Source organism: Procambarus clarkii, chromosome 2, assembly GCF_040958095.1.
Source record: "Procambarus clarkii isolate CNS0578487 chromosome 2, FALCON_Pclarkii_2.0, whole genome shotgun sequence".
In the NCBI taxonomy this organism is placed as follows: Eukaryota; Metazoa; Arthropoda; class Malacostraca; order Decapoda; family Cambaridae; genus Procambarus; species Procambarus clarkii.
Genome location: NC_091151.1, coordinates 42,354,217 through 42,370,490, shown reverse-complemented (window position 1 = coordinate 42,370,490; position 16,274 = coordinate 42,354,217). Strand labels below are relative to the sequence as shown.

The window sequence follows — 16,274 nt, the reverse complement described above, 5'->3', positions numbered from 1 at the left end:
GTTAGTGGTAAACTCTTCTTGGTGTTCTACATCCATAGGTGTGTTATCTTCCTGGTGATCTATGCCCCTAATATGTGCTGTTCTTGGGGGGGGGGTGGGAGAGAGTTTTGACAGGACATTTCAGGGTGATTGAATGATAAACGTCGAGTCTGTCATGGAGCTCAGCTAGAACATCTTAAAAGGCAAGTGGGACGACTGAATGTCTTCCTCAGTGGAAGTCAGATGAACGTCGCTCGATCCCAAGTCCACGAGAAGCATGCACAATCAATACGGATTAGTCGTGTGCCTTCGTTGCCATCCCTTGCAACATGGAAGCAAATACCATTAATCAGGATATATTTCTCGCCTTATAGATAAAACAGACACAAACTCTGCTTATGTTTAAATAAATCGTTCTACCTCGAGCCACAATTAACAGTAGCACAGTATCACTCAACAAATAGTTCCTTTGTACAACGATTGTGATATTTCTGTGTGAGTTTGAATTGATATGATATACTGTTTTAATGTACATAAATTGTGAATTTTTGCGAGAGTTTACTGTTTATGTAAAATACATTTATAATACAAGTACATTTTGTGAAGAGACGTGCATGTATCTTAATGTTGTAATGCGGATAAGAAACAAACAAAGGGCTTGAAACAACAAGAAACAAACTTTAATATTAAATTTAATATTTATTTTTCTTATAAACTAGAAATATTTATTTATAAAATAAATCTTGCTGATAAAATAAATTCTAGTACTTGGAAATATTAGAAATATGTTTCCACTGCATGGCAGTTCACTTTAATAAAGTTAATGTGTTATATAAGGGGCCAGCACAACAGAATCAGCCCCAAATACTAAACTCTTCGACAGGAAATTCTTTTCAATGGCCAACATAATGGAGGAAAATACCTAAAAGGCATCATTTACATAAACCGGGGCCCATTATCGTCACTAACCAGAAGTACAGCTCACTTTATTCATCAAGATTAAGAAGACTGCAAACTTTCTCATGAAAAAACTCACCCGACACCAAACGAAATGAGTTTGGAGAAAAGAAAATCGTCTATATCTTTAAATTTTTACTTGAGGACTGACAGCCACAACGATCTCAATGTATTGACAAGACGAGACCATCACCATCAATGTAACATCAAAAGATTACAGCATTGGCATATCTCACTCACGTCCTATCACTTGGGCTGGACGGTTAGAGCGACGGTCTCGCTTCATGCTGGTCGGCGTTCAACCCCCGACCGTCCAAGTGGTTGGGCATCATTCCGTCCCCTCGTCCCATCACAAATCATTATCCTGACCCCTTCCAAGTGCTATATAGTCGTAATGGCTTGGTGCTTTCTCCCTGATAGTTCACTTCCCTTCACTCTCATCCATCTATCAACAGCCAGCTTAGACTTGGCTGTTGATATTCTGCCAAATTTACATAGAGAGAATATACAGTGAGAGAATATACTCTATATTCAGAGTATATTCTGCCATCCAGAGCCCATGACAGAACTGACACCAAACTCCAACATAACACTTGTAACCGACATTGACCAAGTAACTCCACATCTCATCCTGCCTGGTGGTGTATAGAATGTCAAACCTACTATTAAGCATTAACTTTATTTCTCATTAGTTGTCGATGAGAGCTTCAATGAAGCGTATTTTTTTGCGACTCAAATCAGGTTCATTAACATTGCAAAATTAACTCTGAAGAATTATTTTTAAACGTTGTTCTCAAACAATGAACATTAGTTCGAGTAAATTTCATTAGGAGATGTACATAGCTGACCACTTGATGGGAGGCGTCATAGCAGTTCTTCGTTTGGGACTGGTTAGATTGGTTATTGTTTGTTGTTAACCAAGACCCTATGTTACTCTACCATGTTCCCCGTTAACCGTCTTCAATTTGGAGCTGTGTGTGAGAGCACGGTTGTTGCAAACAACACCCAGCTTGTACCTATATAGTTTATGTGTGTAAAACAACATATATTCCAGTTTGAGGTCCGGGGGCATTCCATTTACAATGGTTTTTCAAGCAGACATAATTCCATTTATGCTACCCCTCCAACCTGTCCTCGTAAAAATAACGTCGCTTTTGGCCGTTTACCAGTATGGCCGAAAGTGGACACCCCCTCTGCGTTTTTTTTTATTTAACAAAGACCTGATCCACCTACGAATAAACCCCAATACCATTCATCTCTTCCTTTCTAATGAGTTTTTCGTAAGAAACTATGAACTTAAGGCTTCGCTGAAGTTAAGGTAAAGAATATCGCAATAGTGTCTCTAGTAACAGCCCGTCCTCCAAACAAAGATCCAAAAGTGATTCCATTCACCCGCCAAACCCCCTGTTTATGAATGAAAAGCGGTTTACACACGACTCACAACTACTGACGTTCGAACATATCCGGAACAAGTGCTTCACTGACGAATTTTGTTCGAATCACAACGCTATAAATGCTTCACCCACGTACTACAAATACAAATAATCGCCAACAGAACCTAAACACCTAACCTAACCTATCCTATGCCTATATATACACAATATGTTAATATATTATAATATTAATTTATACTTGAGAAAATTCTCGTTTTGAATGAACAGCATATTAAAATTTATGAATGCGTCTGTGGGGTCGACCGCTGAATGTAATGGACTTGAGTCGAGGACGGGTTGCTAGTAACCCGAGAAGCTCTTTGTTTAATCATGATGTGAATTTATCAAGAATCTATGGTTTTAACGACTATAAACGGATTGCTGTTACGATTACCGACTTAACGTCTTTTCCTTGAAAACTATCTTTAGGTAATTTGTTAATAGTTCCATGCAAGTGATTCCTACTCTGGTTCATCTTGCAACCAACCGAATAATATGCCAGATATAGTCTCTAACCACTTGGGCTGGAGGGTAGAGCGACGGTGTTGCTTCATGCAGGTCGGCGTTCAATCCCCGACTATCCAAGTGGATGGGCAAAGTTCCTTTTCCCCCCCCCCCCCCGTTTTATCCTTATCCTGACCCCCTCCAAGTGCTATATAGTTGTAATGGCGTGGCACTTCCCCTGATAATTCCCTCCCTATCCTCTTTTTTTCACTTTTGTATTCATTAAATACTCGGAAAATTGTATCGTCTGGTCATGGGGAGTTATTGGGATTTATTACAAAATCAAGTTCTGTATTCCTAATTGGTTGACAAGGCACAGATAATTAAGTGCTCCTGATTCATTTGCTATAACTATTAACCCTAGAAAGAAATGTTTGATATAATTATCGTCTTGGAGAATCGGTTACATGCAAGATATAGTTCATGAAGAAACAAGTTCCAGAGACATAGGAGAAAGTTACATGCACTTGGTAAATCTTTAAACAAAATTGTATAAAAAAAATGGGGGAACTAAAAAAATTAATTAAGAATGTTTTCAGTGCTTTAAGTGAGATTGTTGTGTGTGTCTACCTATTTGTACTCACCTACTTGTGCCTGCATGATCGAGCTCTAGCTCATAGACCCTGCTTTTCTAGCCGTTGGTTGTCTAATGTTGACATTTCAACTCCTAACTAATTTCCCCAAAAAATATTTGCTTTTATATAGTTATGAATGAAGAGAGCCTCTACAACCTGCTCCTTTAGGTAATTCCATTTACTCACTACTCACACGCTGAATGAAAACTTTCTAACATCTCTAAACATATCTGTGTGTGTGTACTCACCCACCTAGTTGTACTCGCCTAGTTGTGCTTGCAGGAGTTGATCTCTGGCTCTTTTGTCCCGGCTCTCAACTGTCAGTCAACAGGTGTACAGATTCCTGAGCCTACTGGGCTCTACCAATAGTGTCAATACATTTGAAACTGTGTATGGAGTCAGCCTCCACCACATCACTGCCTAATGCATTCCATCTGTTAATTACTCTGACACTGAAATAGTTCTTTCTAACGTCCCTGTGGCTCATTTGGGTACTCAGTTTCCACCTGTGTCCCCTTGTTCGCGTACTGCCTGTGTTAAACAGTTTATCTTTATCTGGACTGCCAATTCCTCTGAGAATTTTGTAGGTAGTGATCATATCTCACCTTACTCTTCTGTCTTTTAGTGTCGTGAGGTGCATTTTACGCAGCCTTTCCTCGTGCCTCTTAGTTCTGGAACTAGCCTAGTAGCATACCTTTGAACTTTTTCCAGCTTCATCTTGAGCTTAAATTAACAAGGTACGGGCTCCATGCTTGTGCCGCATACTCCAGAATTCCTCTTACATAGTTCCTGAAGGCAGTTCTGATGTTAACAAGCCTTACATACGCCGCTGATGTTATTCTTTTGATGTGAGCTTCAGGAGACAGTTTTAGCATGATATCACTCCTAGATCTTTCTCTTTCTGTCCGTTTCATGGAGGACTTCATCTCCCATTCGGTGTGTGTGTTTGAACATTATTTTATGTTCGTTATATTTGTATCTACGTTGTGGGAAGGTGTTTATGTATAATTGATATTCCATGTAGCACTCTAATAATCACGATTACTACAAAAATGCAATACAACACAATACAGTGTAATACAAAAAGTGTATAACTATTACGTTGACTTTTACACCAATAATTACCTTCCTCTCCCATCTCCCCAACGTCCCCAGACAAGCCGGTGTGTCAGATCTCTCCAACGACGTACTTCATATACGACAAGCCCATCAACGTTACCTGCTCCGTCTCTTCCTTTCCCCCCGTGCGTTCCATCCTGTGGCAGTGGAACAGCAGCAGTGAAGTTATCAGCACAGAGGTGACGAACGAGGAGGAACAGCAACGCACCTGGGCCCAGCTCACCGTTGAGCCCATTCAGACGAGGGAGGATCGAACCCTGACCTGCTGGGCTGTAAACGAGATGGGCAAACAGGCAACTCCTTGCGGCTTCGCTGTCAAAGTCGCCCGTGAGTGGATTGATTGAAAGTTGTCAGGTTGATGAGGATTGTTGGCCAAGGAGGATGCTTGACTGAAGATCGTGATTAGATTAAAGACGTCAAGGAATAGATAATAAACTGATTAAAGACGTCATGGAATAGATAATAAACTGATTAAATACTTCTGCGACTAGATTGTCTCTGGTTAAGGAAACTAGCGAATGAATGGTAATTATTTAAAAACATCGGTCAGTATAATTATAATATTAAATAACCGGTAAAAAAACAAGGAATAAATGATAAATGGTTGAGTGCGAGTGAATGGATGAACGACGAGTAGGTCAGTGTAGGTGAATGTTAATTTATTTATAACATATGCCTAGACAGAGGCATCAGTGGATAAGGTCGGGTAGGGTGTTGTGGTGTTGTGAGCTGTCTCAGTGGTGTTGTGAGCTGTCTCAGTGGTGTTGTGAGCTGTCTCAGTGGTGTTGTGAGCTGTCTCAGTGGTGTTGTGAGCTGTCTCAGTGGTGTTGTGAGCTGTCTCAGTGGTATTGTGAGCTGTCTCAGTGGTGTTGTGAGCTGTCTCAGTGGTGTTGTGAGCTGTCTCAGTGGTGTTGTGAGCTGTCTCAGTGGTGTTGTGAGCTGTCTCAGTGGTGTTGTGAGCTGTCTCAGTGGTGTTGTGAGCTGTCTCAGTGGTGTTGTGAGCTGTCTCAGTGGTGTTGTGAGCTGTCTCAGTGGTGTTGTGAGCTGTCTCAGTGGTGTTGTGAGCTGTCTCAGTGGTGTTGTGAGCTGTCTCAGTGGTGTTGTGAGCTGTCTCAGTGGTGTTGTGAGCTGTCTCAGTGGTGTTGTGAGCTGTCTCAGTGGTGTTGTGAGCTGTCTCAGTGGTGTTGTGAGCTGTCTCAGTGGTGTTGTGAGCTGTCTCAGTGGTGTTGTGAGCTGTCTCAGTGGTGTTGTGAGCTGTCAATATGACAGTCATTAGAGATTACAGGGGTCCTGACTGGGCAACCCGTTCTCGCAAATTTAATAAGTCAATATTGACTTATTAAATATGTGCATAGGTGACATACTTAACATAATAGTTTCCCTTGAAAGGCTTCATAGAAAACACCGACCTTACCTAACCTACTTAGTATGTTAAGGATAAGCATCTTATTGCTTCGTAATTACAATTATTACCTAACGTATACCTATAATAGGTTAAGTAACAATTGTAATTACGAAGCTATAAGATGCTTATTTTAACATGCTAAGTAGGTTAGGTAAGGTCGGTGTTTTCTATGAAGCTTTTCAAGTGAAACTATTATGTTTAGTATGTCACCTATGCACGCAACTAATAAGTCAATATTGACTTATTAAATTTGCGAGAACGGGTTGGACTGGGGTGGTGTTTGTGGTGTTAGAGAAATTTAACACTAGAGAACATTTATAAGAGAACACAAATATCAGAGAACACGAGGGTCTAACAAGAGTTGTGAGTCGCATTTCAAAGAACATGAATAATGGAGAACGGGAATAGTCGAGTACATGAATTCTGGAGAATATGGGCACCGAAGAACATGAATAATCGAGAACATGAATACCAGAACATTGAACACTAGAGAACATGGACACTAGTGAACATGTACCTTACAGAATACGAGGGATCTAACAAGAGGGTGTGAGGATGTTACACAAAACATGAACACTAGAGAAGCATGAACATCAAAGAACATAGAAACTTGATAACATGGACACAAGTGAACATGAACCCAATAGAACAAGAACACTAGAGAACCTGAAATATAGAGAACACGAGTCAAATTACGAGGTTTTGGGATGATATAGAGAACACGAACATTTGAGAGCCCTGTTCACAGAGAACACAGGGCTCTAACAACAACAGTGTGTGTGTGTGTGTGTGTGTGTGTGTGTGTGTGTACTCACCTAGTTGTACTCACCTAGTTGTGTTTGCGGGGGTTGAGCTCTGGCTCTTTGGTCCCGCCTCTCAACCGTCAATCAACAGGTGTACAGATTCCTGAGCCTACTGGGCTCTATCATATCTACAGATATGATGTGTGTGTGTGTGTGTGTGTGTGTGTGTGTGTGTGTGTGTGTGTGTGTGTGTGTGTGTGTGTCCGTCCACAGAGAACACAGGGCCCTAACAACAGTGTGTGTGTGTGTGTGTGTGTGTGTGTGTGTGTCCACAGAGAACACAGGGCCCTAACAACAGTGTGTGTGTGTGTGTGTGTGTGTGTGTGTGTGTGTGTGTGTGTGTCCACAGAGAACACAGGGCCCTAACAACAGTGTGTGTGTGAGTGTGTGTGTGTGTGTGTGTGTGTGTGTGTGTGTGTGTGTGTGTGTGTGTGTGTGTGTGTCCACAGAGAACACAGGGCCCTAACAACAGTGTGTGTGTGTGTGTGTGTGTGTGTGTGTGTGTGTGTGTGTGTGTGTGTGTGTGTGAGTGTGTGTGTGTGTGTGTGTGTGTGTGTGTGTGTGTCCACAGAGAACACAGGGCCCTAACAACAGTGTGTGTGTGTGTGTGTGGTGTGTGTGTGTGTGTGTGTGTGTGTGTGTGTGTGTGTGTGTGTGTGTGTGTGTGTGTGTCCACAGAGAACACAGGGCCCTAACAACAGTGTGTGTGTGTGTGTGTGTGTGTGTGTGTGTGTGTGTGTCCACAGAGAACACAGGGCCCTAACAACAGTGTGTGTGTGTGTGAGTGTGGTGTGTGTGTGTGTGTGTGTGTGTGTGTGTGTGTGTGTGTGTGTGTGTGTGTGTGTGTGTGTGTGTCCACAGAGAACACAGGGCCCTAACAACAGTGTGTGTGTGTGTGTCTGTGTGTGTGTGTGTGTGTGTGTGTGTGTGTGTGTGTGTGTGTGTGTGTGTGTGTGTGTGTGTGTGTCCACAGAGAACACAGGGCCCTAACAACAGTGTGTGTGTGAGTGTGTGTGTGTGTGTGTGTGTGTGTGTGTGTGTGTGTGTCCACAGAGAACACAGGGCCCTAACAACAGTGTGTGTGTGAGTGTGTGTGTGTGTGTGTGTGTGTGTGTGTGTGGTGTGTGTGTGTGGTGTGTGTGTGTGTCCACAGAGAACACAGGGCCCTAACAACAGTGTGTGTGTGTGTGTGTGTGTGTGTGTGTGTGTGTGTGTGTGTGTGTGTGTGTGTGTGTGTGTGTGTGTGTGTGTGTGTGTGTGTGGTGTGTGTGTGGTGTGTGTGTGGTGTGTGTGTGTGTGTGTGTGTGTGTGTGTGTGTGTGTGTGTGTGTGTGTGTGTGTGTGTGTCCACAGAGAACACAGGGCCCTAACAACAGAGTGTGTGTGTGTGTGTGTGTGTGTGTGTGTGGTGTGTGTGTGGTGTGTGTGTGTGTGGTGTGTGTGTGTGGTGTGTGTGTGTGTCCACAGAGAACACAGGGCCCTAACAACAGTGTGTGTGTGTGTGTGTGGTGTGTGTCCACAGAGAACACAGGGCCCTAACAACAGTGTGTGTGTGTGGTGTGTGTGTGTGTGTGTGTGTGTGTGTGTGTGTGTGTGTGTGTGTGTGTGTGTGTGTGTGTGTGTGTGTGTCCACAGAGAACACAGGGCCCTAACAACAGTGTGTGTGTGTGTGTGTGTGTGTGTGTGTGTGTGTGTGTGTGTGTGTGTGTGTGTGTGTGCCCACAGAGAACACAGGGCCCTAACAACAGTGTGTGTGTGTGTGTGTGTGTGTGTGTGTGTGTGTGTGTGTGTGTGTGTGTGTGTGTGTGGACACAGAGAACACAGTGCCCTAACAACAGTGTGGTGTCTGTGTTACAGAGATGCCGCTTCCACTATCATCATGCAGACTTGCCAACATCACAGACTCCTCCCTCAGTCTCTCCTGCCAGAGGCCAGACGTCGCCGCCGCCGGCACCACACTCTACAGAGCCGAGGTGAGTCTTCACAAGCTCTACAGAGTTAAGGTGAGTCTTTCTAGGTCTCAATAGAGCCATTTTGAGTCGTTCCACTGCTTTACGGAGCCGCAATGAATCATTCCAAGACACTAAAGTGGCGAGAACCGTCTTCCCTGGGCTCTACAAGGCCTAGATGAGTCTCCTCAGGACTCTACAGAAATTGATAAATTATATTATATAAGACTAAATAGGGCCCAGGCGGGAGGGTTCCTCCCAGGGGGCTCTTCCCAGGCCTCTACAGAGCCGACTGGGTTTTCTCAGGGATCTACAGAGTTAAAATGGGGCTTCTCGAAGCAATACAGAGCTGAACAGGGTCACATTAGAGCTCTATAATTGGGATTAGTGTTCCATTGGTACAACATTGATAGGACAGGCCGCCAATGGTGCATATTTGTAGAGAGACTAAACAACGATTGTACAAAGGGGTGAGTCTTGGTGGGTATACAAGAAAAAATGGTCTTGTATACAACCTATGAAACTTCTCCTTACCTAACCAGGTGTATTACTTCTCTCTCATTCACTGCCAGGTGTACTACACCCTCTACGCCACTGACAGCTCTGCTACACTCTTCCAATACCTGCTGTTTACACATTCTCCTCAACTGCCATGTGTACTTCATCTGAATATTCACTTACATTACTTCCAACCACTTGGAAGTAATGCCTGAGATATATATATATATATATATATATATATATATATATATATATATATATATATATATATATATATATATATATATATAAGTAATGCCTGATATAATTGTGTATATTGACTAATACTGTGCCAGGAATAATAAAAATCAATAACATACATTATGTATGTTATCAATAACATACTGATAACACCCGGCGGTAGAGCGACAGTCTCGTTTCGTGCAGATCGGCGTTCGATCCTTGACCGTCCAAATGGTTGGACACCATTCCTTTCCCCCCCGTCCCATCCCAAAACCTTATCCTGACCCCTTCCAAGTGCTATATAGTCGTAATATCTTGACGCTTTCCCCTGAAAATTCCCCTCACTTACATTTCTCTTTTGTCAGGGATGATATATCTGTTCCATCGCTTCCTTTCCATTTCAGGTGTACTACTGTCCCTTTCATGAAAGGTGTAATATATTAGCTCTGTCTATGTATATTACACCTTGTCTCTCTCGTGGTAGGTGTACCGTACTCTGCTTCACTAAACAATAAACAAACACTATCCTCTAATATCCAGATTAATCGAAAGTACACTTCCTGCTAAAGGAAATTATGAGGAGAAAGTGCTAATTCAGCATGAACAAGCCGTACGTGGGCGTATTATGAGGGCAGGGATATGAGGACAAGGAGCTGGGATATGAGGACAAGAAGCTGGGATATGAGGACAAGGAGCTGGGATATGAGGACAAGGAGCTGGGATATGAGGACAAGGAGCTGGGATATGAGGACAAGAAGCTGGGATATGAGGACAAGGAGCTGGGATATGAAGACAAGGAGCTGGGATATGAGGACAAGAAGCTGGGATATGAGGACAAGGAGCTGGGATATGAGGACAAGGAGCTGGGATATGAGGACAAGAAGCTGGGATATGAGGACAAGGAGCTGGGATATTAGGAGTGGATGAAGAAACCTCATGTCAGGCACACTATTTTCTCTTATCTATCTGGTGTACAACCCTTTTTCATGGTAGGCATTGCACTATATTTGATCTTCCTGTTAGGTGCACTCTGACCTATCCTGTCACCTATAAGACAATATATTTATAGTAAGGTATACTGAAAATTAATGCTCTATACCTTCCATAACCTCCAAGGCTTCCCCCACTGCCAGTTACACTATAGTATTTTCCTGGAATGTGAACTGCATCCACTTTTATTCAAAATTAGACTTCTACACTTTTCCCTGTATCAAGAAAGGTAGAATACACATTCCTCCTTTCATTCTAGATATACTAATTATTCCACTTAAACTTTTTAGCTATAATGCACCTATTACTTTCCCGCATAGTTGTACTTCACCCGCGATTTCCCTCGCCAGGTGTACTTCGAGAATCGAACACTCTTCGCCAACGTGACGTCCCACCGTCCCAACTTCAACGTGAGTCGCCTGGACGCTGAAACAAGTTACCAGATCAAGGTGTATGTTACCCACGGCCCCGTCACCTCCCAGCCTGTAGTGGTGTCTGCCTACACCTCCAGGACCTCCAGGACTGCTACAGGTACGTTACACTCCCTCCCAGCCTGTAGTGGTGTCTGCCTACACCTCCAGGACCTCCAGGACAGCTACAGGCACGTTACACTCCCTCCCAGCCTGTAGTGGTGTCTGCCTACACCTCCAGGACCTCCAGGACAGCTACAGGTGTGTTACACTCCCTCCCAGCCTGTAGTGGTGTCTGCCTACACCTCCAGGACCTCCAGGACAGCTTCAGGTACGTTACACTCCCTCCCAGCGTGTAGTGGTGTCTGCCTACACCTCCAGGACCTCCAGGACAGCTACAGGTACGTTACACTCCCTCGCAGCCTGTAGTGGTGTCTACCTACACCTCCAGGACCTCCAGGACAGCTACAGGTGTGTTACACTCCCTCCCAGCCTGTAGTGGTGTCTGCCTACACCTCCAGGACCTCCAGGACAGCTTCAGGTACGTTACACTCCCTCCCAGCGTGTAGTGGTGTCTGCCTACACCTCCAGGACCTCCAGGACAGCTACAGGTACGTTACACTCCCTCGCAGCCTGTAGTGGTGTCTACCTACACCTCCAGGACCTCCAGGACAGCTACAGGTGTGTTACACTCCCTCCCAGCCTGTAGTGGTGTCTGCCTACACCTCCAGGACCTCCAGGACAGCTTCAGGTACGTTACACTCCCTCCCAGCCTGTAGTGGTGTCTACCTACACCTCCAGGACCTCCAGGAATGTTATTCACCCGTCCCTATGCACTTCAGCCACTCCAGAACTCTTAGCTTAGAATCATTTCAAGGCAAATAAACGTACCAAACACTCCATCATTCCGCCTGTCAATAAAACATGATCTTCCCGGCACAGTCGCTACGTACCTCAAGGATTTAAGAGTGTCTTGCACAGTTAATGAGATAATATATTTTCTCAAGGTGTTAATGGGCTCTGACCTGAAATCATTTCTTTAACACAGTTTTCCTCAAAGCCTCAGAGCCCTTGAAATCAGACAGGGTCACCAGTCTCTGCTATAAGGTTACTTAAATGTTGCACTCGTAGGATACATCACCTGTTAATATAAGGTAACTGGTCGAGTTGTAATATAGAGAGTTATATATATTTTTTATTTTGTGTGACATATTAGTCAGAAGATTTACGGGCTATTCATGCCCGTGCTACCTCTTGGGTGGCTTAATCTCTATCAAACAATCAGAGATGATTCTTAGCAACCTTTAATTATAGTTACAAATTGCCTAGGTTGCTCTGAAAAAAGTTATGTCCATTACTAGGCAAATAAGTAAATCAATTATTTAGGAAAAGGTCAAAGCTTTATCTTCTTACTGTCTTAGTGATTTCTCCTCACCTCTAAGTTACTTTATCTCTAAGTAACCCTGTAATATGGACACAGACCCAGCTAAGATTGCACACTAACCAAAGAGCCAAAGCTCAACCCCCGCAAGCACAAATAGGTGAGTACACTCTCGGTTGTTCTCCTAACTGCAATAAACTTACAGAAGATCGACCTGCTATCTTAACACGCAGATATAAATAATAACCAATAATGGAAGAGTCTCAATTATATCCCTTCGTTAAATTATTTAACAGATAATAATTATCACTATACCTAATATAATTGTGTCAATTGACTAATACTGTGCCAAGAATAATACAAATGAATAATATACTGATAAAAGTATAATAAACAAATGCTAAATCAGTAAAAAACAATAATGTACTTAACAAGACATAATGACAGCCTCAAAGTTGGTGAATGAGTCGTACAATCGTTTGTATTACTCATGTATATTACGTTGGTCACACACACACACATACACACACACACACACACACACACACACACACACACACACACACACACACACAGGAGGAGGTCCGGAGGTTCGGGAGGTCCGGAGCTAATGTACCCGAGCTGAGAGGTATGAGCTACGAGGAGAGACTACGGGAATTAAACCTCACTTCGCTGGAAGACAGAAGAGTTAGGGGGGACATGATCACCACATTCAAGATTCTGAAGGGGAGTGATAGGGTAGATAAAGACAGTCTATTTAACACAAGGGGAACACGCACAAGGGGACACAGGTGGAAACTGAGTGCCCAAATGAGCCACAGAGATATTAGAAAGAACTTTTTTAGTGTCAGAGTGGTTGACAAATGGAATGCATTAGGAAGTGATGTGGTGGAGGCTGACTCCATACACAGTTTCAAGTGTAGATATGACAGAGCCCGATAGGCTCATGAATCTGTACGCCTGTTGATTGACGGTTGAGAGGCGGGACCAAAGAGCCAGAGCTCAACCCCCGCAAACACAACTAGGTGAGTACAACTAGGTGAGTACACACACACACACACACACAACACACACACACACACACACACACACACACACTACTAAGAGTAATTATGTAATCAATGCTATTTAATGCTCACTTCGTAACGAAATCAATAAAAAGAAAACCTCAACACTAAAACACCAGTTCAGGCATTAAGCGCTTCCCGATCCCTAAAGAAAACGTTGCATTTTGTTTCCGTTAGGAAGAAAAGGCGATACTCTATTTTTTTTTATTTTTTTTTTTACCGAGTGACAAACCGAGAGGTCGGACCGCAAAATGAGACATTAACACCAATCCTCATAAACAAATCCACAAGGGCGGTGACGAGGATTCGAACCTGCGTCTGGGAGCATCCCAGACACTGCCTTAATCGACTGAGCAAGTGCAGTGTCTGGGATGCTCCCGGACGCAGATTCGAATTCTCGTCACGGCCCTTGTTGATTTGTTCATTTGATGCATCACGTTAGTGTGATCTCTGTGTGTACCAATCCTCATATTTCTTCAGATTCGCGAGGAGGCAGCACGTCAGTGGGCAAGGTGCTGGGCGGGCTCCTGCTGCTGCTGCTGGTGCTGGTGGCCGGCGTGTGGCTCAGACACTACTGCCGCAAGGCTAACACCAGGAGAAAACACGACCCCCGGCTCCCCTCAGATGAGAGCAACCCAGATGTGGTCCCCAACACCGTAGGTGAGTGCTGGCGGGGGAGTGGTGAGAGAGAGTGGGGGGGAGAGAGAGAGAGAGGGGGGGGAGAGAAAGAGAGAGAGAGAGAGAGAGAGAGAGAGAGAGAGAGAGAGAGGGGGGAGAGAAAGAGAGAGAGAGAGAGAGAGAGAGAGAGAGAGAGAGAGAGAGAGAGAGAGAGAGAGAGAGAGAGAGAGAGAGAGAGAGAGAGAGAGAGGAGAGAGAGAGAGGAGAGAGAGAGAGGAGAGAGAGAGAGAGAGAGAGAGAGAGAGAGAGAGAGAGAGAGAGAGAGAGAGAGAGAGAGAGAGAGAGAGAGAGAGAGAGAGAGAGAGAGAGAGAGAAATACAGAGACAGAGGGAGAGATACAGAGACAGAGGGAGAGATACAGAGACAGAAGAAGAGATACAGAGACAGAGGGAGAGAGACAGAGACAGACAGACAGACAGCAGGAGAGACAGACAGACAATAAAATAAGTGGTGTGTTATGTCACCTGCGTGAAGGGATCAGCGCGCACAAACTTTGACAAGAGAGGCGCAGAACTCCCAGTTCTCAACCACTTGAAGGCCAATCAAATTGCCCACAACTCCTTCACTTGGCCGCCCATTTATTACCAGAGCAGCAGTGTCTGGCCGGCTGTAACTCTTGCTGAACCATGTAATAATTCCCTTGTGCAACAGTAAATCTTCAAATTTTCTTGGGTAGAAAAATTATTTGAGTTTGGTTAGGCATGAACAGAACTGCCTCACGGAGGCAAATATGTCTTCCTGCCGTTGCATGAATTAATTTTTGTGCAGCAACTAGTAGCCATTGGTTTTTGTTTTTTTCATCCCATCCCTTTGAAAAATTAGTATTATGGACTACCAAAACTTGACCTTTTTTCAACTTTTAATTTCCTAGTGTCAGGGGGTTGATGAAGTTGGGAGTGGTTTCTTTATACCTAGAACGAAGCTTGGTTATTAGAACCAACCTGATATTAGCTTACCGTCGAACAGAGACCCCCAACTACCCCCTGACAGAACAAACAACCGACCTCAGAAGCCACACTCCCGCTACCGTCGGTCGACCACCAATGGACGCTGGAGGGCTTGTAGGTATTTGGGAGATCACCCTGGTTCTGGGTGTCTGGTGAACCAGCGTCTGGTTCTGGGAGAGGGGTTCAGCGTCACCTTCATTTAGGGGTGCGGCTCACACTGCCGAGTTGTCGTGTGTACACACCCCGTCTTGAGCCGCCGTGACTCCCCGCACTCTCAGTACTGTGGGATGATCCCTCAATCCCCTTTAGTTAGTTATAGTCCACTATCACCCAAGTTGTAGCCGTGTCTCTCTCTCACTAGCCAGGAAGCCTCACCAGGACTAGAGCAAAAGCCAGCTAACAAACATAATATTTAATACAAAAATACATACAATATACATATACAAGAACAACAATTAAACAATGTAACCTCTTAGGTTGCTACCAACTGATAACTCTCCTATATCGCCTTATGTCTCCAACCTATAATTGTATCAGGCTGCTACTTCAGCTTCGGCTTAAAACCTTCTGCTCCCTTCACTGCTTTAGACAGCAATACATGGCTCAATAAAAATATTCCCATATTTCCTACTCTACAAAATGCATCACTCTCTCACCTTGCACTGCGCCTTTCATGCCAAAACGCAATCAAACACTCCCTTAAACATCAAGGTAAACATAGTCCTTTGTTCCATTACTCGAGGTCCCCCCTACTACAATCATCATCTGGGTCCTCAAAATATTCTATAAGATATTCCTGCAGTTCCTCCAATCATCTGCACATGAAGTCCTCCTTAAAGGTCAGTGAAGCTCTATCCAAACGCTTCCCACGAACGACGTGTAGCTCCCTACACTACTCCAAGGTTCACTATGTTTCTGGGGCTCTACTACTTGACTTGAAGTCCTGCACCACCTTGCAGTTCAGCTCCCACTATGAGTTACAGCTCACACTCGGAGTTCAACATACACTTCTCCTCTGGTATGAAGTTCTCTCACTAACTTCTCCCAGACAAACCGTTGTAGTTCTCCAACCCAAACGTTGTAGTTGTGCTACACAAACGTTGCAGTTCTCCCACACGAACGTTGCAGTTCTCCCACACGAACGTTGCAGTTCTCCAACACAAATGTCATCCACTGACATTTGGCGAGGGCGGATGCATCGCCGCTCCCTCCAGCATGTTCTCTTTTCTCTGCCCTCTTATTCTAGTTCACTGGCTCAATAAAATATATGTACTATATACATAATCACTTGCCATGATCGCTGGGCACACGATCAAGCACAGTCAAGCACTGTAACAACTGTTATATTAGCTTAA

General features: G+C 44.1%; 1 protein-coding gene across 1 annotated transcript in view; it reads left to right on the top strand.

The window, feature by feature from the left end:
- The window catches only part of LOC123751906 (neural cell adhesion molecule 2), a 159,626-nt gene that overhangs the window by 125,547 nt on the left and 17,805 nt on the right, over nt 1–16,274 (top strand). The window contains exons 11-14 of the mRNA XM_069324903.1: nt 4,604–4,894; nt 8,632–8,747; nt 10,787–10,967; nt 13,775–13,954. Of these exons, the coding sequence (XP_069181004.1) occupies nt 4,604–4,894; nt 8,632–8,747; nt 10,787–10,967; nt 13,775–13,954 (768 nt within the window). The remainder of the gene's footprint in view (nt 1–4,603; nt 4,895–8,631; nt 8,748–10,786; nt 10,968–13,774; nt 13,955–16,274) is intronic.